The 22,538-nt window shown below is 42.8% G+C and overlaps 2 protein-coding genes across 4 annotated transcripts; both read left to right on the forward strand.

Moving 5' to 3' along the window:
* The first annotated feature begins 45 nt into the window (after positions 1-45).
* sgsh (N-sulfoglucosamine sulfohydrolase (sulfamidase)) lies at positions 46-10,203 on the forward strand. 3 transcript variants are annotated; one of them, XR_005994583.2, is made up of 12 exons: positions 46-398; positions 665-825; positions 1,169-1,274; positions 1,424-1,509; positions 1,927-2,160; positions 3,819-3,900; positions 4,975-5,178; positions 5,661-5,817; positions 6,212-6,418; positions 9,041-9,142; positions 9,446-9,808; positions 9,951-10,203. XR_005994583.2 is itself a non-coding variant. In XM_041840945.2 (11 exons), the coding sequence occupies exons 1-11, from the start codon at positions 308-310 to the stop codon at positions 9,552-9,554; spliced, it is 1,539 nt and encodes a 512-aa protein (XP_041696879.1). In that variant the 5' UTR covers positions 46-307; the 3' UTR covers positions 9,555-10,203. The 3 variants fall into 3 exon arrangements, 2 of the variants coding, with proteins under 2 accessions (XP_041696879.1, XP_041696880.1); XM_041840945.2 differs by having other exon boundaries at positions 9,446-10,203; XM_041840946.2 differs by lacking the exon at positions 9,951-10,203 and having other exon boundaries at positions 9,253-9,630.
* A 9,206-nt stretch (positions 10,204-19,409) lies between these two features.
* On the forward strand, positions 19,410-21,417 carry LOC121532875 (liprin-beta-2-like). The gene is made up of 2 exons (XM_045205586.1): positions 19,410-19,676; positions 21,135-21,417. The coding sequence occupies exons 1-2, from the start codon at positions 19,613-19,615 to the stop codon at positions 21,398-21,400; spliced, it is 330 nt and encodes a 109-aa protein (XP_045061521.1). The 5' UTR covers positions 19,410-19,612; the 3' UTR covers positions 21,401-21,417.
* Positions 21,418-22,538: the final 1,121 nt, after the last annotated feature.

Below are 22,538 nucleotides of genomic sequence, written 5' to 3' on the forward strand. Positions count from 1 at the left end.
ACCACGATCATATGACCAAAGTGGGCGGGGTTTGCAAAGCTGCGTTTGCGCTGTTTCCGGAAATGGCTCAAATGGATTTTCTTGGATCAAGAGAAACCAAATGATTGATTATTGCGAGAGTAATCGGTAAATAGAGGATAGGCTTACTTCAATTTAGAATATGTCAATAATGGCAAACAAACACTTTGACGGGAGTGTTTGAGATAAGCTTTATAGAACTGAGGCTATATTTTATTAGAAAGTGGACTCTGCAATTTACTACAACTGAAAATATTGTGTTTATGATTTGGAACTTTATGAAACGGATATGGCCGTTGGGCATAATGTGTTCGTTTTGTTGCTGGCGGTAATATTCTGTATTGGAGAGTGCAAGAAGAGGAACGTTCTACTTATTATCGGTAAGAGTCACTTATTGCTTTGGGTTATATTAACTGCAATTGCTTTCGGCTTTCGTCAAAGATCCGTGTTGTCACTGCGCGTCACTTATCAATGAGTTCGATCAGATGTATTTGTGAGTTTGTAGCATCAGTTCTTCTACTTATCTACTAGGCCTACACACTTAATCTCTCCCACTCTCCCCCCTTCACTCTCGCTCCTCTCCCCCACTCCCTGGCTCCCTGCCCCTCTCAATTCAATTCAATTCCCCTCTCCCTCTCTCTCTCAGCGGATGACGCAGGCTTCGAGACGTCGGTCTATAACAACACCGTGGTCCGTACGCCTCACCTAGCCGCCCTGGGTCGACGCAGCCTGGTGTTCCAGAATGCCTTCACCTCCGTTAGTAGCTGTTCTCCCAGCCGATCCACCATACTGACAGGCCTGCCGCAGGTCTGTGTCTGTCTGTCTGTCTGTCTGTGTGTGTGTGTGTGTGTGTGTGTAGGTGTAGAGAGAGAGAGAAAGCGAGAGAGAAAGAATGTGTGTGTGTTCACCTCCTCCCTATGGGTTCTGGTCAAAAGTAGTGCACTAAATAACAGGGTGCCATTTGGTACACACTCCTATTGTAATTTCTCTTCATGATGCACACAGCAGCATAAAGTGTGTACATCCCAAATGGCACACTATTCCCTATACAGTGCACTACTTTTGACCAGAGCCATATAGGGAATAAGTTGCCTCCCAGGGCAGGTCTAATATTAATCAAATTTGCTTTCCCGTGTTCCTCTGTCCTCAGCATCAGAATGGTATGTACGGCCTGCACCAGGGAGTCCATCACTTCAACTCGTTTGACGGAGTACAAAGCCTACCTCTACTGCTGGGCCAAGCTAACATACGCACAGGTAGGTAACACACATTCACCCTTCACACTCATCCTCACACGTACGCACGCACACACGCACACAACCTTTGCATTGTCAAGACCTTACACACACGCGTACGTACATGTGTGTTTTGATGGTAAGGTTTCCCTATTCCTCCTCCCATACAGGGATCATTGGGAAGAAACACGTAGGCCCTGGCCCTGTTTATCCCTTTGACTTTGCCTACACAGAGGAAAACAACTCTGTACTTCAGGTAGAATTATTAAAGCATTATTGTATATATTGTTTATTTAGCGTGATTTTGGTGTTTTAGGATCTTATTATTTTATGATAATCTATGATTGTAAATTGGTATACAATTAATAAACAATGAATCAGCTCAACCAATAAATTGTACTACTACTACTACTACTACTACTACTGCTACTGCTACTACTACTACTACTACTACTACTACTACTACTGCTGCTACTACTACTGCTACTACTGCTACTGCTACTACTACTACTACTGCTACTACTGCTACTGCTGCTGCTACTACTACTACTGCTGCTACTACTACTGCTACTACTGCTACTGCTGCTGCTACTACTACTACTGCTACTACTGCTACTGCTACTGCTGCTGCTACTACTGCTACTGCTACTGCTGCTGCTACTACTACTACTAGGTGGGTCGGAATATCACCCGGATCAAACTACTGGTCAGGAAGTTCTTCCAGACCCAGAGAAAAGAAGAGGAAGGGAGACCGTTCTTCCTGTATGTAGCGTTCCATGACACCCACCGCTGTGGACATTCCCAGCCGCAGTACGGAGCGTTCTGTGAGAAGTTTGGGAACGGCCAGAGTGGAATGGGGAGGATTCCAGATTGGAAGCCAGAATACTACACTCCAGACCAAGTCAAGGTAAGGATTTGGTGCTGGTTCTGTTCTACTCTAATCTATTCTAAGACAGTATATCACTTTCCACCTGCTATTTGAGAGTACTGTCATTCATTATCTCATTGATTATATTTTAATATCATAAAAAAAATAAAAAATAATAATAATATGTACAGTGAGGGAAAAAAGTATTTGATCCCCTGCTGATTTTGTACGTTTGCCCACTGACAAAGACATGATCAGTCTATAATTTTAATGGTAGGTTTATTTGAACAGTGAGAGACAGAATAACAAAAAAACAAAAAAACAAAAAACTTTTTTTTTAATGAATTGATTTGCATTTTAATGAGGGAAATAAGTATTTGACCCCTCTGCAAAACATTACTTAGTACTTGGTGGCAAAACCCTTGTTGGCAATCACAGAGGTCAGACGTTTCTTGTAGTTGGCCACCAGGTTTGCACACATCTCAGGAGGGATTTTGTCCCACTCCTCTTTGCAGATCTTCTCCAAGTCATTAAGGTTTCGAGGCTGACATTTGGCAACTCGAACCTTCAGCTCCCTCCACAGATTTTCTATGGGATTAAGGTCTGGAGACTGGCTAGGCCACTCCAGGACCTTAATGTGCTTCTTCTTGAGCCACTCCTTTGTTGCCTTGGCCGTGTGTTTTGGGTCATTGTCATGCTGGAATACCCATCCACGACCCATTTTCAATGCCCTGGAATGTTTGACGGTGGGGATGGTGTTCTTGGGGTCATAGGCAGCATTCCTCCTCCTCCAAACACGGCGAGTTGAGTTGATGCCAAAGAGCTCGATTTTGGTCTCATCTGACCACAACACTTTCACCCAGTTCTCCTCTGAATCATTCAGATGTTCATTGGCAAACTTCAGACAGGCCTGTATATGTGCTTTCTTGAGCAGGGGGACCTTGCGGGCGCTGCAGGATTTCAGTCCTTCACGGCGTAGTGTGTTACCAATTGTTTTCTTGGTGACTATGGTCCCAGCTGCCTTGAGATCATTGACAAGATCCTCCCGTGTAGTTCTGGGCTGATTCCTCACCATTCTCATGATCATTGCAACTCCACGAGGTGAGATCTTGCATGGAGCCCAGGCCAAGGGAGATTGACAGTTCTTTTGTGTTTCTTCCATTTGCGAATAATCACACCAACTGTTGTCACCTTCTCACCAAGCTGCTTGGCGATGGTCTTGTAGCCCATTCCAGCCTTGTGTAGGTCTACAATCTTGTCCCTGACTTCCTTGGAGAGCTCTTTGGTCTTGGCCATGGTGGAGAGTTTGGAATCTGATTGATTGATTGCTTCTGTGGACAGGTGTCTTTTATACAGGTAACAAACTGAGATTAGGAGCACTCCCTTTAAGAGTGTGCTCCTAATCTCAGCTCGTTAACTGTATAAAAGACACCTGGGAGCCAGAAATCTTTCTGATTGAGAGGGGGTCAAATACTTATTTCCCTCATTAAAATGCAAATCAATTTATAACATTTTTGACATGCGTTTTTCTGGATTTTTGTTGTTGTTATTCTGTCTCTCACTGTTCAAAGAAACCTACCATTAACATTATAGACTGATCATTTCTTTGTCAGTGGGCAAACTTACAAAATCAGCAGGGGATCAAATACTTTTTTCCCTCACTGTAATATAAAACTCTATTTGTTGTATTTACCCAGGTGCCCCACTTCGTCCCAGACACCCCTGTAGCGAGAGCTGATCTGTCTGCCCAGTACACTACAGTTAGCAGACTGGACCAGGGTAAGGGGAGGAAGAACACACACACACCCACATGAATAGAGAGGAACACACACACACCGACACACACACATGCATGCAAGAACACACACACACACGTTTTAAATCTATTCATTACATAGCTAATACATGACAATTAAACTTCTCCGCTGAAGGTATTAGTCTGGTTCTACACCAATAATCCATCCATGGCCGTGTCCGAATACCCATACTAGTGTACTACATACTCATTTCGGCGTTTGATCTAGTAGAATTCACTCGTATTTTCCGACTCACGTGTTTGACAACAGCTGATAATCAGATAAATTGACGCACTGTACCAAAATGAACTAATGGCGGGAGTTAACGCAATCGCGCATTAGATGACACATTCAGAGTACTATTTTCGAAATTTCACATACTATATTGAACAAAAATATAAACGCAACATGCAACAATTTGAAAGATTTTACTGAGTTACAGTTCATACAAGGAAATCAGTCAATTTAAATAAATTCATTATGCCCTAACCTATGGATTTCACATGACTGGGAATACAGATATGCATCGGTTGGTCACAGATACCTTTAAAAAAATGGGCCTCACAATGGGCCTCAGGATCTCATCAAATAAAATTGTATTTGTCACATACACTTGTTTAGCAGATGTTATAGTGGGTGTAGCGAAATGCTTGTGCTTCTAGCTCCGACAGTGCAGTAATATCTAACAAGTAATATCTAACAATTTCACAACATATACCCAATACACACAAAACTAGTAAGGAATGGAATTTAAGAAAATATACATATATGGACAAGCAATGCTGTATGTAATGATACAAAACACTTTCTGAGCTAATAATATAAAAAATAATACATAAAAAAACAAAATACTGCAAAGTTTCCTAAGAGCTAGTCGCGGGGCCGCCATCTTCGTCGGCGCCAGGTCCTTTTTCATCAGGGTATATCTGTGCATTCAAATTGCCATCAATAAAATGCAATTGTGTTGGTTGTCCGCAGCTTATGCCTGCCCATACCATAACCCCACCGCCACCATGGGGCACTCTGTTCACAACGTATCCTCTACTGTCTTCCCTAGGTATTGGTCTGGTGCTGGCTGAGTTGAGGGAGGCTGGTTATGAGGATGACACCATGGTGATCTACAGCTCTGATAACGGTATCCCTTTCCCCAACGGACGCACCAACCTGTACGGATCAGGCACCGCAGAACCCATGTTGGTGTCATCACCTGAACACAGGGAGAGATGGGGAGGGACCAGCCAGGCCTACGTCAGCTTACTGGGTGAGAGGGAGGGAGAGAGAGAGGGAGGGAGAGGGGGAAGGGAGGGGGGAGAAGGTATTGATGGATTGACTGATAATAGCTGGACATAATGAATTAATGAACAAATTAATGTGTGGATGTATTTCTTGATGCAGGTGTGTAATACCACTATGGTACCATAGGGGGGAGACATAACTACACTGCTACAGTATATGTTAGGGAGATCACCTCAAGGAAAGGAGGAAGGAAGGATTTGTAAAATAATTTAACCACTATTTTTAAATCTCAATTTGCCTTTCTGCGATTCCTCACATCCTCTCTCCTCGCCTCCTTCTCAAAACCCATTGGTGGAGAAGGTCAGAGGGGGAGAACCTTGAATGTTCTCCTCCAATGTGCTTTAAGGAGGCGAGGATATTGGACGTGAGGAGTCACAGGAAGATCAATTGTGATGGAACCTAACCATTTCTCTCTCTCTCCCTACTTCCCTACCGACCTCCCTCCAGACATCACCCCCACCATCCTGGACTGGTTCTCCATCCCGTACCCCTCATACTGCCTCCCGGGCACCCCTAGCACCCCTGTCAGCCTCACAGGGCGCTCCCTCCTCCCTGCCCTCGTCTCCGAACCCTCACCCTCCGTCTGGCACACTGTCTATGCCAGGTACAAAGGAAGGAAGGCACTGTGTGTTAGATGTTGGTGTTATATCCAGTAAATCACTGGAAGTATATATAGGGTTGTTTCCCAGACACAGTGATTACGCCTACTGTAGTCCTGGACTACAAAGCATGTTCTATGCAGATTCTCCATTGAGAATGCTTTTTAGTTCAGGACTAGTTATAATCTGTGTCCGGGAAACTGGCCCATAGAGTGATTTTCTTTCTTTCTTTATTTGTATGTATTAGGTAACACTTTACATTACAGTGCCCGTATTACTGTTTAATTATTATTCCTGTAATTTCAGTGTGACAAGTATTGCAATTACTCATTACTACACTGTACTTTGGATTATTGCTGTATTTATGACTTCTTTGTTCTCCCCGACTGTCTACGGCAGCCAGTCTCTCCACGAGGTGACCATGTACTACCCTATCCGCTCCATCCACCAGGGGGCGTACCGCCTGCTCCACAACCTCCACTACCGCATGCCATTCCCCATAGACCAGGACTTCTATGTCTCTCCCACCTTCCAGGACCTGCTGAATAACACCCTGGCCGGGCGGCCCACAGGCTGGTTCAAGACCCTGCAACAATACTACTACAGGTACTGTTATAATACTATTACATACACTATTATACTATATTATACACTATTATACACTACTATATTATACACTAGTATATTATACTATATTATACACTATTATACTATATTATACACTATTATATTATACTGTATTCACTATTATACTATATTATACACTATTATACTATATACTATATTATACACTATTATACTATATTTTACACTATATTATACTGTATTATTCACTATTATACTATATTATACCATATTATACACTATTATACTATATTATACACTTATATTATACTGTATTATACACTATTATACTATATTATACTGTATTATATTCTATTATACTATATTATACACTAGTATATACCTGAATAACACCCTGGCCGGGCGGCCCACAGGCTGGTTCAGGACCCTACAACAATACTACTACAGGTACTTTTTTTTTAAGGAGAACCCTTTATGTATTTGATTGAGTTTTGACAGGACAGATGTAATTACGGATAGGGAGATAGACATAGAGAGGAGTGTAGAAACCCCGTCGCTGAGGTGGAACGTGTGGTTCGGAGTCAGGAGCTGAAACAACATTTTAGCCGTATATACAGTGCATTTGGAAATTATTCAGACCCTTTGACTTTTTACACATTTTGTTACGTTACAGCCTTATTCTAAAATTGATTAAATTGTTTTTTTCCCTCATCAATCTACACACAATACCCCATGATGACAAAGCAAAAACAGGTTTTTAGAAATGTTTGCAAATGTATTAAAAATACAAAACTGAAATTTCACATTTACATTAGTATTCAGACCCTTTACTCAGTACTTTCTTGAAGCACCTTTGGTAGCGATTACAGCCTCGAGTCTTCTTGGGTATGACGCTACAAGCTTGGCACACCTGTATTTGGGGAGTTTCTCCCATTTTTCTGCAGATCCTCTGAAGTTCTGTCCGGTTGGATGGGGAGCGTCGCTGCACAGCTATTTTCAGGTCTCACCAGAGATGTTCGAACGGGTTCAAGTCCGGGCTCTGGCTGGGCCACTCAAGATCATTCAGAGACTTGTCCCGAAGCCACTCCTGCGTTGTCTTGGCTGTGTACTTAGGGTCGTTGTCCTGTTGGAAGGTGAACCTTCGCCCCAGTCTGAGGTCCTGAGCGCTCTGGAGCAGGTTTTCATCATGGATCTCTCTGTACTTTGCTCAGTTCATCCTTCCCTAAATCCTGACTAGTCTCCCAGTCCCCTCCCCGGAAAAACATCCCCACAGCATGATGCTGCCACCTCCATGCTTCACCGTAGGGATGGTGCCAGGTTTCCTCCAGACGCTTGGCATTCAGGCCAAAGAGTTCAACCTTGGTTTTATCAGACCAGAGAATCTTGTTTCTCATGGTCTGAGAGTCTTTAGATGCCTTTTGGCAAACTCCAAGCGGGCTGTCATGTGCCTTTTACTGAGAAGTGGCTTCCGTCTGGCCACTCTACCATAAAGGCCTGATTGGCGGAGTGCTGCAGAGATGGTTGTCCTTCTGGTAGGTTCTCCTATCTCCACAAAGGAACTCTGGAGCTCTGTCAGAGTGACCATTGGGTTCTTGGTCACCTCCCTGACCAAGGCCCTTCTCCCCCGATTTCTCAGTTTAGCCGGGCGGCCAGCTCTAGGAAGAGTCTTTGTGGTTCCAAACTTCTTCCATTTAAGAATGATGGAGGCCACTGTGTTCTTGGGGACCTTCAATGCTGCAGAAATGTTTTGGTACCCTTCCCCAGATCTGTGCCTCAACACAATCCTGTCTCGGAGCTCTACGGACAATTCCTTCGACGTCATGACTTGGTTTATGCTCTGACATGCACTGTCAACTGTGGGACCTCATATAGACAGGTGTGTGCCTTTCCAAATCATGTCCAATCAATTGAATTTACCACAGGTGGACTCCAATCAGGTTGTCGAAACATCTCAAGGATGATCAATGGAAACAGGATGCACCTGAGCTCAATTTCGAGTCACATAGCAAAGGGTCTGAATACTTATGTAAATAAGGTATTTCTGTTTTTCTTCAATCACAAATTTCTTAAAACCTGTTTTCGCTTTGTCATTAGGAGGTATTGTGTGTAGATTGATGACGTTTATTTATTTATTTTTATCCATTTGAGAATAAGGCTGTAACGTAACAAAATGTGGAAAAAGTCAAGGGGTGTAAATACTTTATGAATGCACTGTATATCAGACAATATACCACGGGTATGATGCAAAAATACTTGTTTACTGTTCTATTTATGTTGGTCACCAGTTTCTAATAGCAATCAGGCACCTCAGGGGTTTGTAGTATAAGGCCAATATACCACACAGCCTTGGGCATTATTTGCTTAATTATACTTTATTATGTAGCGGTACTACTGTTGTTATACTATCTTCATTACCGTAGAAATTAAGCTATACAATATAAAAACTATATAATATAAACCATAGGATTCCATATACAATATAAAACACTATACAATATAAAGCATAGGAGTCTATAAACAATATAAAAGCTATAAAATAAAGGGTTCTATATCTATGATACTACTACCATAGAAATATATTGAATAGAACGGGCTTGGAACCTCTAACCCCGGCAATTCATTATATTTCTATGACTACTACAGGGACCGCTGGGAGCTGTTTGACTTGCGGTCGGACCCAGAGGAGACTGTGAACCTGGCTGGGGACCCGGCTCACGCCACGGTCCTGGAGAGCCTCAGAGACAGGTTAGTATTACTGTTCTATATGGATAGGGATATTATGGATGGATTATTGTATATCGATATGGATATTATGTAGGGTTGCAAAATTCCGGTAACTTTCCCAAAATTCCCAGGTTTTCCAAAAATCCGGGTTGGAAGATTCCCAGAATCAGGATGGAATAAGCAGGAAATCTGGAATCCTTCAAACAGGATTTCAGGAAGACTTTGAGAAAGCCAAACCATTTTCCCCTTGGGGTGTTTATCTCATTTTATATCTTATGTTATCTTGTGTTCTATCTTCTCTAATGCTGTATGTTATGTTGCCAGGCTGGTGAAGTGGCAGTGGGACACTGGGGATCCCTGGGTCTGTGGACCAGACGCTGTGCTGGAGGACAAACTGGAGCCCCACTGTCGACCGCTCTACAACGGACTCTGACCGCAACTAGACCACAACTGGACCATGATTGATCCACAATCAATCACATGTATTTTATAAAGCCCTTTCTATATCAGCAGTTGTCACAATGTGCTTTATAGTTACCCGGCCTAAACCTCCAAAGAGCAATCAATGAGGAAGAAGAATCACAGGGGCCAGGAACATCTCCCTAGAAAGAAGGAATCTAGGAAGTAAGATGGAGAGGAATCCGGCTCCCACGACAGTTGTTTGGGGGAAGGCCGGTCAGTGCTGTGGTAAGGCTTCTTGCAGTAACAATTAGACAGTTTCGCTCAGCCTGGAGTGGGCCACAACCATTTTTGTTGTACAACATCCACTGTTCAGTGACATAGTCTTTGAATGTTTCACTGACGACGTCTATGTTCTTTGTATCACCAGTGATCGGCAGATACTTCAACTATGCTGAGACGGCTTCCTTCTCCAGGGTGAACATGTAGCGTACAAAATAATCTAATCCAACAATGTACGCTTTAGAGCATTCAGTCGGTTCATCTTCTTGTTTATGCAGTGTCTTCCTATCAATGTCCAGGATGTTAGCTTTGTTTCCGAACCTTTCACCATGAGCTCGAATTTGTAGAGTTTGGAATAAAAGGTTTTGTCCTGTTCAAACTCGGATCCAACCTTGGCTAAATAATGGCTTTGGGTTTTTGTTCCATTTTCAACTTTAAAGTGCAAGCCTCTTAGGTAGCTGAATTTCATTATGACATCAACGTACTTGACAAATATTGCAGTCTAGCCAATATCATTCCGGAGACTGTCAAATTGTGCGCTTGTGTTGTCATGTAGGTCCTTGATACTGTAGTAGATAGTAATCACATCTGGTACAGGCATAGCTGTGAATCTACTAAGATAACAGGCCTGAGTGTTATTAAACAATCTTCAATATCCTATAAATTCCATTCTCAGCATGTCAACAAAACTCTTCTGTCTTGATTACTTCATCTTTCTGCAGTGGCAAAGAAGGAGAAATTCAATTCTGATAAAATCTGTTCAGGCTTCTATACAGTGGGAGAAAAAAGTATTTAGTCAGCCACCAATTGTGCAAGTTCTCCCACTTAAAAAGATGAGAGAGGCCTGTAATTTTCATCATAGGTACACGTCAACTATGACAGACGAATTGAGGGGAAAAAATCCAGAAAATCACATTGTAGGATTTTTAATGAATTTATTTGCAAATTATGGTGGAAAATAAGTATTTGGTCACCTACAAACAAGCAAGATTTCTGGCTCTCACAGACCTGTAACTTCTTCTTTAAGAGGCTCCTCTGTCCTCCACTCGTTACCTGTATTAATGGCACCTGTTTGAACTTGTTATCAGTATAAAAGACACCTGTCCACAACCTCAAACAGTCACACTCCAAACTCCACTATGGCCAAGACCAAAGAGCTGTCAAAGGACACCAGAAACAAAATTGTAGACCTGCACCAGGCTGGGAAGACTGAATCTGCAATAGGTAAGCAGCTTGGTTTGAAGAAATCAACTGTGGGAGCAATTATTAGGAAATGGAAGACATACAAGACCACTGATAATCTCCCTCGATCTGGGGCTCCACGCAAGATCTCACCCCGTGGGGTCAAAATGATCACAAGAACGGTGAGCAAAAATCCCAGAACCACACGGGGGGACCTAGTGAATGACCTGCAGAGAGCTGGGACCAAAGTAACAAAGCCTACCATCAGTAACACACTACGCCGCCAGGGACTCAAATCCTGCAGTGCTAGACGTGTCCCCCTGCTTAAGCTAGTACATGTCCAGGCACGTCTGAAGTTTGCTAGAGTGCATTTGGATGATCCAGAAGAGGATTGGGAGAATGTCATATGGTCAGATGAAACCAAAATAGAACTTTTTGGTAAAAACTCAACTCATTGTGTTTGGAGGACAAAGAATGCTGAGTTGCATCCAAAGAACACCATACCTACTGTGAAGCATGGGGGTGGAAACATCATGCTTTGCGGCTGTTTTTCTGCAAAGGGACCAGGACGACTGATCCGTGTAAAGGAAAGAATGAATGGGGCCATGTATCGTGAGATTTTGAGTGAAAACCTCCTACCATCAGCAAGGGCATTGAAGATGAAACGTGGCTAGGTCTTTCAGCATGACAATGATCCCAAACACACCGCCCGGGCAACGAAGGAGTGGCTTCGTAAGAAGCATTTCAAGGTCCTGGAGTGGCCTAGCCAGTCTCCAGATCTCAACCCCATAGAAAATCTTTGGAGGGAGTTGAAAGTCTGTGTTGCCCAGTGACAGCCCCAAAACATCACTGCTCTAGAAGAGATCTGCATGGAGGAATGGGCCAAAATACCAGCAACAGTGTGTGAAAACCTTGTGAAGACTTACAGAAAACGTTTGACCTGTGTCATTGCCAACAAAGGGTATATAACAAAGTATTGAGAAACTTTTGTTATTGACCAAATACTTATTTTCCACCATAATTTGCAAATAAATTCATTAAAAATCCTACAATGTGATTTTCTGGAGAAAAAAAATCTATTTTTGTCTGTTATAGTTGACGTGTACCTATGATGAAAATTACAGGCCTCTCTCATCTTTTTAAGTGGGAGAACTTGCACAATTGGTGGCTGACTAAATACTTTTTTCCCCACTGTAGCTGCAAAGTTGATCAGATGTTCAACCCTTTCTGCGCATGTTGGACCACAGAACATACAGAGGCATTGTTGTGTCTTTGAGATGCTTACACTTTCCACCATAGAGACATTTAATCATAGAGTCCTGTACCACAACACCTTTCCTCTTCCATCTTTTCTTATGACAGATGAGGTGGATTCTTTCTTTCTCTTGGACGACAAAATAGTTTCACTGGGCCACACGTTTATCTCCTGGTACCAGTCGTACTGTCCAGATGTACCAGGCAAACGTCTGGTCTAATTGTTATTTTTATGTCATTGGCTAGCAAATGATTGTTTGAGAATGGTTGCGCTCCGATATTCTTTGCATTTTTCAAGGACCTACTACAGGTTGCCTACTTCAGTTCAGTTTTCAGGGAGTCAATCTGAAGTGAGATTGAGTCATTTAGCCAAGAGATTGAGCTCATTTAGCTAAGCAATACTGTAGCTAAGTTCATTAAAACATTTTTTTACCCTTTACACTTCATCCCGTAAACAGGTTGAAAATGGCAGATTGGTCACTGATAAGCGCTTAAGTTGGAACACAGTGGCTCTACAGTAACATGCTGTACATGATGTCAGAGCACAGGGTCTCCGTTCTACAGTAACATGCTGTATTGGATTCAACTGACAGACGTTCTACGTGGGAGCAGCACCCGCAAAAAGAAGATGCCATCCTTCCTGCAAATTGGGTTACTTTTGCACATTTTGTTGTTGACTGAGTGAGGGGGATGCTGTGAACCAAGAGCACTCAATGTGTTCTGAAATATGAGAAGTTGAGGATTGTAATAAATACCGCTTTGACCTCATACAAGCAAACTACACAGGCGTGAGTCCAAATGTTCATATATCCTCATAACAAAACATGTCATTCACAGAAAATGTATGATTGCTTGGTTTGATGTAAAGTACAAAGATGACATGGCGTCATACCCGGGACGCACCTGAATGCACTCATGACTCCATTCCATGCACACCAATATTACTATCTGTTTCTCTGAAGTGCCTTGTGGAAGCCTAAACTGTAAGATCATATTTTATAACTTAGCAAGTCATGTTGGCAACAGAATAAGCTTTCAAATGATGCCCACCTGACCCAGATTGAGATTTGTAATGCACTGTTTTTGGATTGCGTAAACAACAACAGTAATTGTGTGATGGTGGGGATGCAGGGCTGTGTCCAAACAAAAAACTACAAGTGAGCTTGCTTCAGTTCCCCCATGGAGTAGCTAGGAGAAAAAAGCACCTCATAGATGAAGGCTCTTTCCTTTTTTTCAATTGTCGCCTAAAATGACATACCCAAATCTAACTGACTGTAGCTCAGGACCTGAAGCAAAGATATGCATATTCTTGATACCATTTGAAAGGAAACACTTTGAAGTTTGTGAAATTAATGTAGGAGAATATAACACATTAGATCTGGTAAAAGATAATACAAACACAAAAACATGCGTTTTCATTTTATTTTATCATCTTTGAAATGCAAGAGAACGGCCACAATATAATATTGCAGTTTAGGCGCAATTTAAATTTTGGCCACTAGATGGCAGCAGAGTGTGCGCAACGTTTCAGATTGATCCAGTGAATCATTGCAATACTGGACTATTTTGTATCAAGTCTGCCCAAATGTGCCGAATTGGTCAATTGATACATTTTCAAGTATATAACTATAGAGAACATACAAAAATTATATGGCAATACAAAATGTAACTTTACACACTCCCAGGAATGTCATACATGATGGCTCATTAGCTTATACACTAACTTTCAGTTGGCCGGTCGGGGTGGGTGTGGAGCCAGAGACAGCAGGGGTTCAAACTGTAGAACCCAGTTCCTACATTTGAATGTAAAAATTGATTTTATCAAACTAAACTATGCTACATTTTATCTCTGGGACCCTTAGGATGACAAAAACAGAGTAAGATTACTGAACGTAAGTACATTCTTTTCCTTCAGAGGTGAATGTATCAAACCAGTTGTCATGATCAGTTTTTTGTTGTTGTGCACTCTCCTCAAACAATAGCATAGTATCTTTTCACTGTAATAGCTACTGTAAATTGGACAGTGCAGTTAGATTAACAAGAAGTTAAGCTTTCTGCTCATATAAGACATGTCTATGTCCTGGAAAGTTTGCTGTTACTTACAACAGTCATGCTAATCACATTAGCGCACGTTAGCTCAACTGTCCCGTATACGGGACACCGATCCTGTAGAGGTTAAGTCAGAAAAGTGCATTGAAATGACATAGGAACTGTGAACACTTTGGAGAAGTGTGTAACCATAACCTTTGTTCAGATAGTTTCCCCTTTATCTCCAAAGTTCTCATTTTCAGTTGCTGCCATGGTTATCCATATGGTTTTCATATCTCTTCTGTTAGAAACATTTCAATTTGCTCCTGTCCACATAGGACAATTCCCCCAAGTGTAAAGTGGGGAAAGGACAGAGAGGGGCACAGACAGGAATGGCTGAGATGGAGATCAAACCACCATCGCCAAAGGGTTGGGAGTTTTACCTGCTACACCAGACTCCAGCACACTTAAAAATGATAAATGCAGAAAATGAAAAACATGCAATTAAAGTTATTATTTAATGTAGATGAAAAATTCTTAAATTAGTGGTCGACGACTAGGTAACCAAATCCAAAGCACCTCCTTGTCTATAGATTACTTACAGGGCAAGGAAACCTATATGTAATTTTGCCAACTATCTAAGGCAGGGGTGTCAAACGTCCGGCCCACGGGCCGGATCAGGCCCGCAAACGCGTTTAATCCGGCCCGCGAGATGATTTTGTAAAGTATAAAAATGAGCTGCAATTTTTCAATAAAATAAACTGCTGTTCCAATTGTGTCCACTCGATGGCGCAATAGCAATTGTGTTAAGCAAGCAAACTGTTTATACCGGGGCAGAGCAAATAGGTCAAGCAAGTGCAGCCAGTCCGTATGAGCTACTTTGTTTTGCCCGCGATATTTATTACGGCTTCTACTTTTAACATTATGTGCTTTGGCACCCTCATTGCCCCAATATGTCTCTGTCAAAAAAGAGAAAAGTGGACGCAGAGTGCAGAGTGTTCCAAGAAAAATTGTCATCCTTCTATTTATTCACGGAATTGAATGGGAAAGCTGTATGTTTGGTGTGTTCACAGCATGTTGCAGTGCTGAAAGAATATAACCTTCAGTCGCCACTATGTGAGTCTTCATGCCGACAAATATGACAACTTTCAAGGACAGCGGAGAAGAGAGAAGGTGAATGAACTGTTGGTGGGTCTGAAGAAACAGCAGTCTGTGTTTACTCACAGCCGAGACATCAGTGACGCTGCAGTGAAAGCTAGCTACCTCATTGCTAATGAAATCGCAGTGGCTTCAAAACCATTTAGTGAGGGTGAATTTGTAAAAACATGCATGATGAAGGCAGCAGAGATTGTGTGCCCTGAAAAGCACCAGGCTTTTGCAAATATCAGCCTGACAAGAAACACAGTTGCAGACAGGATTTCCGATCTTTCAGTGGATTTGGACAGCCAGTTGAAGCAAAAAGTAAAGTAATTTATTGCGTTTTCGGTTGCAATTGATGAAAGCACGGACATTACAGATTTTGCACAACTGGCCATTTTCATCCGCGGAGTTGATGACACATTGACCGTCACCGAGGAGTTCGTGGAGTTGGTGCCCATGACAGATACAACGACAGCAGCTGATATTTTCACTGCACTCGTCGGCGCGCTGGACAGGGTCGGAGTGGACTGGTCCCGCGCTGTCAGCCTGGCTACAGATGGTGCGCCCTCAATTATCGGGAAAAAAGCAGGCGTTGTGACAAAGTTCAGAGAGAAAGTGCAATCTGCAAATGGAGGACGTGATTTTTGGACTTTTCACTGTATTCTGCACCAGGAGGCTTTGTGTTGCAAGTCATTAAAGATGGATAACGTCATGAATAAAACAAAGCTGCGCTCAAGGCTCACGCACAAGCACTTGAATCACATCCTGAAGTTGGCTGCCACTCAGGATGTGACGCCTGATATTGATGCTCTGGTGAAAGCTAAAAGATGCCAGGTATCAGGAGTCAAATAAACTATGCAACCCCACTTAAAGTGCTGCATGAGACACCCTGATATAGTTCTGTGATATACTTCTGTGAATCACTGAGGCATTGTGTGTTTGTGTGTTGTTTGTCCTCAGAATTTCAAATAACTTGAGGTGTTTTATGATTAATAGTGTTGTTGTGCTTTTGGACACACTGTCCTCAGGCTCCAGCTTTATGTTTATATGTTTTTATGTTGATGTGCTATTGTTTTTAATTGATTTTATTTTATTTGTATATTTAACCTATTCTTGACTCTGTGGTTCTTGCACTTGTTTGGGGAACAGGATTTCAGTATTTGTATCTACATTTCTGCCTGAGAAATGACACCCTGATATAGTTCTGTGATCTGTGAAACAGTTATGTGAATCACTGAGGCATTGTGTGTTTGTGTGTTGTTTGTCCTCAGAATTTTCAAATAAACTTCAGGTGTTTTATGATTAATAGTGATGTTGTGCTTGTACTATTTTGGACACACTGTCCTCAGGCTCCAGCTTTATGTTTTATGTTGATAATATTTAAAAAAAGAAAACAATCTGAAGTTGTTGTTTTTAAGTTATATATACCATGATTTTACCGGTCCGGCCCACTTGGGAATAGATTTTCCTCCATGTGGCCCCTGAGCTAAAATGAGTTTGACACCCCTGTATTAGAACGAGCAAGTCTGGAATATAAGTCTCTAAGGTGTAGGGTAGAGTACTGGGTGGTAGCCGGCTAGTAACAGTGAGTACGGTTCAGGGCAGGGTACTGGGCGGAAGCCAGCTAGTGGTGACTATTTAACAGTCTGATGGCCTGGATATAGAAGCTGTTTTTCAGTCTCTCGGTTCCAGCTTTTATGCACCTGTCTCCGCCTTCTAGATGGTAGCAGGGTGAACAGGCCGTGGCTCGGGTGGCTGAGGTCCTTGATGATCTTCTTGGCCTTCCTGTGACACCGGGTGCTGTAGATGTCTTGAAGGGCAGGCATTGTGCCCCCAGGGATGCGTTGGGCTGACCGCACCACCCTCTGGAGAGCCCTGCGGTTGCGGACGGTGCAGTTGTTGTACCAGGCAGTGATAGGCAGTGTACAGTGCTATGGTGATTGCGTCATCTGTGGATCTGTTGGGGCGGTATGCAGATTGTAGTGGGTCTCAGGTGTCGGGTAAGGTGGAGGTGATATGGTCCTTAACTAGCCTTTCAAAGCACTTCATGATGACAGAAGTGAGTGCTACGGGGCGATAGTCATTTAGTTCAGTTACCTTCCGAACCTGTGAATGAAGTTAACGAGAACATCTTAAAGAAATAAAGGGAAGACAAATGGAGTACTTGAAGAAAAACACAAACACAAACAATGCCAAGGTTGCGCTCCCATCCCAAGTGGATAGGACTGCTGACAATGGCAAGAACTCCGCCCGCAAAATGAGAGGAACATTTAAAGCCAAAAGCCACATACAGTGGGGAGAACAAGTATTTGATACACTGCCGATTTTGCAGGTTTTCCTACTTACAAAGCATGTAGAGGTCTGTAATTTTTATAATAGGTACACTTCAACTGTGAGAGACGGAATCTAAAACAAAAATCCAGAAAATCACATTGTATGATATTTAAGTAATTAATTTGCATTTTATTGCATGACATAAGTATTTGATACATCAGAAAAGCAGAACTTAATATTTGGTACAGAAACCTTTGTTTGCAATTACAGAGATCATACGTTTCCTGTAGGTCTTGACCAGGTTTGCACACACTGCAGCAGGGATTTCGGCCCACTCCTCCATACAGACCTTCTCCAGATCCTTCAGGTTTCGGGGCTGTCGCTGGGCAATACGGACTTTCAGCTCCATCCAAAGATTTTCTATTGGGTTCAGGTCTGGAGACTGGCTAGGCCACTCCAGGACCTTGATATGCTTCTTACGGAGCCACTCCTTAGTTGCCCTGGCTGTGTGTTTCGGGTCGTTGTCATGCTGGAAGACCCAGCCACGACCCATCTTCAATGCTCTTACTGAGGGAAGGAGGTTGTTGGCCAAGATCTCGCGATACATGGCCCCATCCATCCTCCCCTCAATACGGTGCAGTCGTCCTCTCCCCTTTGCAGAAAAGCATCCCCAAATAATGATGTTTCCACCTCCATGCTTCACGGTTGGGATGGTGTTCTTGGGGTTGTACTCAACCTTCTTCTTCCTCCAAACACGGCGAGTGGAGTTTAGACCAAAAAGCTCTATTTTTTGTCTCATCAGACCACATTACCTTCTCCCATTCCTCCTCTGGGTCATCTAGATGGTCATTGGCAAACTTCAGATGGGCCTGGACATGCGCTGGCTTGAGCAGGGGGACCTTGCGTGCGCTGCAGGATTTTAATCCATGACGGCGTAGTGTGTTACTAATGGTTTTCTTTGAGACTGTGGTCACAGCTCTCTTCTGGTCATTGACCAGGTTCTGCCGTGTAGTTCTGGGCTGATCCCTCACCTTCCTCATGATCATTGATGCCCCACGAGGTGAGATCTTGCATGGAGCCCCAGACCGAGGGTGATTGACCGTCATCTTGAACTTCTTCCATTTTCTAATAATTGCGCCAACAGTTGTTGCCTTCTCACCAAGCTGCTTGCCTATTGTCCTGTAGCCCATCCCAGCCTTGTGCAGGTCTACAATTTTATCCCTGATGTCCTTACACAGCTCTCTGGTCTTGGCCATTGTGGAGAGGTTGGAGTCTGTTTGATTGAGTGTGTGGACAGGTGTCTTTTATACAGGTAACGAGTTCAAACAGGTGCAGTTAATACAGGTAATGAGTCGAGAACAGGAGGGCTTCTTAAAGAAAAACTATCAGGTCTGTGAGAGCCGGAATTCTTACTGGTTGGTAGGTGATCAAATACTTATGTCATGCAATAAAATGCAAATTAATTACTTAAAAATCATACAATGTGATTTTCTAGATTTTTGTTTTAGATTCTGTCTCTCACAGTTAAAATGTACCTATGATAAAAAGTACAGACCTCTACATGCTTTGTAAGTAGGAAAACCTGCAAAATCGGCAGTGTATCAAATACTTGTTCTCCCCACTGTACATGGAGGATATGTATATGGGAAAAAGGGCTGGGGCAGCTGTTGTTGTTTTGCTGTAAATAGATCTAAGAGGCAAAGAGAACTCCCTAAAGCTCCAGTCAACTGAATGCTGATTATAATCTGTCTGACATGATTGAAAACTGTCCCCATCTCTTACTCCCCTCCCTTCTGCTCCTCTCTGTCTCTCTCTCCGGCTCTACTATCACTCCCTCCATCCCTCTCCCTCTCTCTCGCTTTCTCTATTTCAATTTCTCCTATCGGTGCATGGTGATCCGGTGAGTAACAGTGTATGAAGTAGCCCGTTGCCATGGCGTCAGATGCCAGCCACATGCTGGAGGCAGCCTTGGAGCAAATGGATGACATTATCGCTGGTAAGCTTCTATTTCATTAAGACCTCCTCAAAGACAACCCGGCTTGCAATTACTGCTCTCTTTAGACTGGTATTTGGTAATGTCTTGAAGGTTTCATTGAGATTTAAATATATTAACTTAGAGTAGGAATGTTACATTTTGTTCAGTTCTTTCTAAGCATAATCAAAATAAATTGTGTACTTTGGATTTTAGTTGAAATGATGAAAGGAAAGTTCCTCTTAGGATCTTGAAGTTTGAGATACTGGGATTAAGCTTGTTCCAACTAGAGCAGATTTACTGGGGGAAACTCAGCAGGTTTTGAATAGATGGTCCTTGTCAGTAGGCTACTGTACATCAACCATTCTGCTAGTCTTTTACGCTGCCTCTCTTCTTCCCCCACCTGATCTATTCCATGTATACTCTATCATTTATATTACATTTCCATTTTGGTCATTTAGCAGACACTCTTATCCAGAGCAATTTACAGTCAGTGCATTCAACTAAGGTCGATAAAACAACCACATATCAATGTCATAGAATGAAAAAAACGTTCCTCAATAAAGCAGCTATCAGCAAAATCAGTGCTAGCAAGAAAGACAAATACAACATCCTTGTCTGTAGTTGTCCACCACACTCTATAACTAGCTCTCTTTCCATATTGTTCAGCTCTCCATGTTTTCTTACAGGGGTGATACATTTCAGTCACCACTGTTTGTCATAACCATAGCAGGATATCAGATGACTCTGTTGGGGTTCCTGTAAGGGGCACAAGACAAAAGGCTCTAATAATAGAGATAGCATAGTGCTAATGACCCCCAGTACACTGCAAGACAGAGAAAACCGTGACATCACCCATAGAGATGGTCATACAGGCTAACATATTGCTAATAATGCTAACAATTCCTGTAATAGGCCTACAGCTAAGGTGACATGAGATCATGAATATATATATCTGTGCAGACTAGTGCAATATTTAGAAGACCATCAGAGCACAGCACTTTGACACACTGCCTTTACTCAGAGAAGCAGTCAATACACCATGCAATGTCCCTACAATATCCCTATAGGGAACACTTGAGTTTTCAAAGCTGACAGCGTTCAGGCACTGTTGAAGCTAGCGTTGTAGTGGGAGGGTGCCCTCCAGTGGTTATGCTAGGTAGCAGTTGGATGTTTTCAATTATTTCACACATTATGTTGATGTATTCAGTGACTCACATTGGAAATTCAAACTGGCATGATATATTCATCAGCACATAATACTTTCACTCAGCAATCCTAACAGCCTGTTTGTCGAGCAGTCACATACAATATAGTCAACAGCAAACAGTTTATAGTAATCTGATTTCAGAAAATCAAAACAAGTCAAAATGGATTGCTAGACTCTGGGATAGCTAGTTTTAAGGCTCTGATGGCTGTATCGCCCCTATGATCTGTGCCCTAACCATAACTTGAATCTAAATTATTTCATTTTATTGGCAGGAGGGTTCTGCGAGGCCTTCTTGAAGTTTGGGGCCCAGGGTTACCACTCCCAGGGTTCGAACTCTGCCCCCACCTTTGCCCTCACCTCAGCCATTAACCCCAACATCAGGGTGCTGCAGCTGGTAGAGGATCTCAGGGTAGCCCTGGAGGGCCAGGTGGACCAGGAGGAGCATGACTCCATGAGCAGACAGGTCCCCATGGACACAGCACACACCCTGTTAGATTGGCTGGAGAAGGGAGGGGTGAGTAGCTTCAACACAGCCTAAACTCACTTCACACACTAAACTGGCTAGTGTGAAGTATTTATTCAGGAAACCTTATTACTGGATTCTATTGCGCATACAGTGGGGAAAAAAAGTATTTAGTCAGCCACCAATTGTGCAAGTTCTCCCACTTAAAAAGATGAGAGAGGCCTGTAATTTTCATCATAGGTACACATCAATTATGACAGACAAATTGAAAAAAAAAAATCCAGAAAATCACATTGTAGGATTTTTTATGAATTTATTTGCAAATTATGGTGGAAAATAAGTATTTGGTCACCTACAAACAAGCAAGATTTCTGGCTCTCACAGACCTGTAACTTCTTCTTTACGAGGCTCCTCTGTCCTCCACTCGTTACCTGCATTAATGGCACCTGTTTGAACTTGTTATCAGTATAAAAGAAACCTGTCCACATCCTCAAACAGTCACACTCCAAACTCCACTATGGCCAAGACCAAAGAGCTGTCAAAGGACACCAGAAACAAAATTGTAGACCTGCACCAGGCTGGGAAGACTGAATCTGCAATAGTTAAGCAGCTTGGTTTGAAGAAATCAACTGTGGGAGCAATTATTAGGAAATGGAAGACATAAAAGACCACTGATAATTTCCCTCGATCTGGGGCTCCACGCAAGATCTCACCCCGTGGGGTCAAAATGATCACAAGAAGGGTGAGCAAAAATCCCAGAACCACACGGGGGGACCTAGTGAATGACCTGCAGAGAGCTGGGACCAAAGCAACAAAGCCTACCATCAGTAACACAGTACGCCGCCAGGGACTCAAATCCTGCAGTGCAAGCGTGTCCCCCTGCTTAAGCCAGTACATGTCCAGGCCCGTCTGAAGTTTGCTAGAGTGCATTTGGATGATCCAGAAGAGGATTGGGAGAATGTCATATGGTCAGATGAAACCAAAATATAACTTTTTGGTAAAAACTCAACTCGTCGTGTTTGGAGGACAAAGAATGCTGAGTTGCATCCAAAGAACACCATACCTACTGTGAAGCATGGGGGTGGAAACATCATGCTTTGGGGCTGTTTTTCTGCAAAGGGACCAGGACGACTGATCCGTGTAAAGGAAAGAATGAATGGGGCCATGTATTGTGAGATTTTGAGTGAAAACCTCCTTCCATCAGCAAGGGCAT

This window comes from Coregonus clupeaformis, chromosome 20 (genome assembly GCF_020615455.1).
Source record: "Coregonus clupeaformis isolate EN_2021a chromosome 20, ASM2061545v1, whole genome shotgun sequence".
Lineage (NCBI taxonomy): Eukaryota > Metazoa > Chordata > Actinopteri > Salmoniformes > Salmonidae > Coregonus > Coregonus clupeaformis.

What these genes read in the sequence shown, in the direction of transcription:
- sgsh (XM_041840945.2), top strand. Translation starts at nt 308, where the DNA reads ATGGCCGTTGGGCATAATGTGTTCGTTTTGTTGCTGGCGGTAATATTC. An exon ending in TACTGACAGGCCTGCCGCAG is followed by an intron (nt 826 to 1,168) that starts GTCTGTGTCTGT and finishes CTCTGTCCTCAG; the next exon opens with CATCAGAATGGTATGTACGG. An exon ending in AAAACAACTCTGTACTTCAG is followed by an intron (nt 1,510 to 1,926) that starts GTAGAATTATTA and finishes TACTACTACTAG; the next exon opens with GTGGGTCGGAATATCACCCG.
- LOC121532875 (XM_045205586.1), top strand. Translation starts at nt 19,613, where the DNA reads ATGGCGTCAGATGCCAGCCACATGCTGGAGGCAGCCTTGGAGCAAATG. An exon ending in AATGGATGACATTATCGCTG is followed by an intron (nt 19,677 to 21,134) that starts GTAAGCTTCTAT and finishes TTTTATTGGCAG; the next exon opens with GAGGGTTCTGCGAGGCCTTC.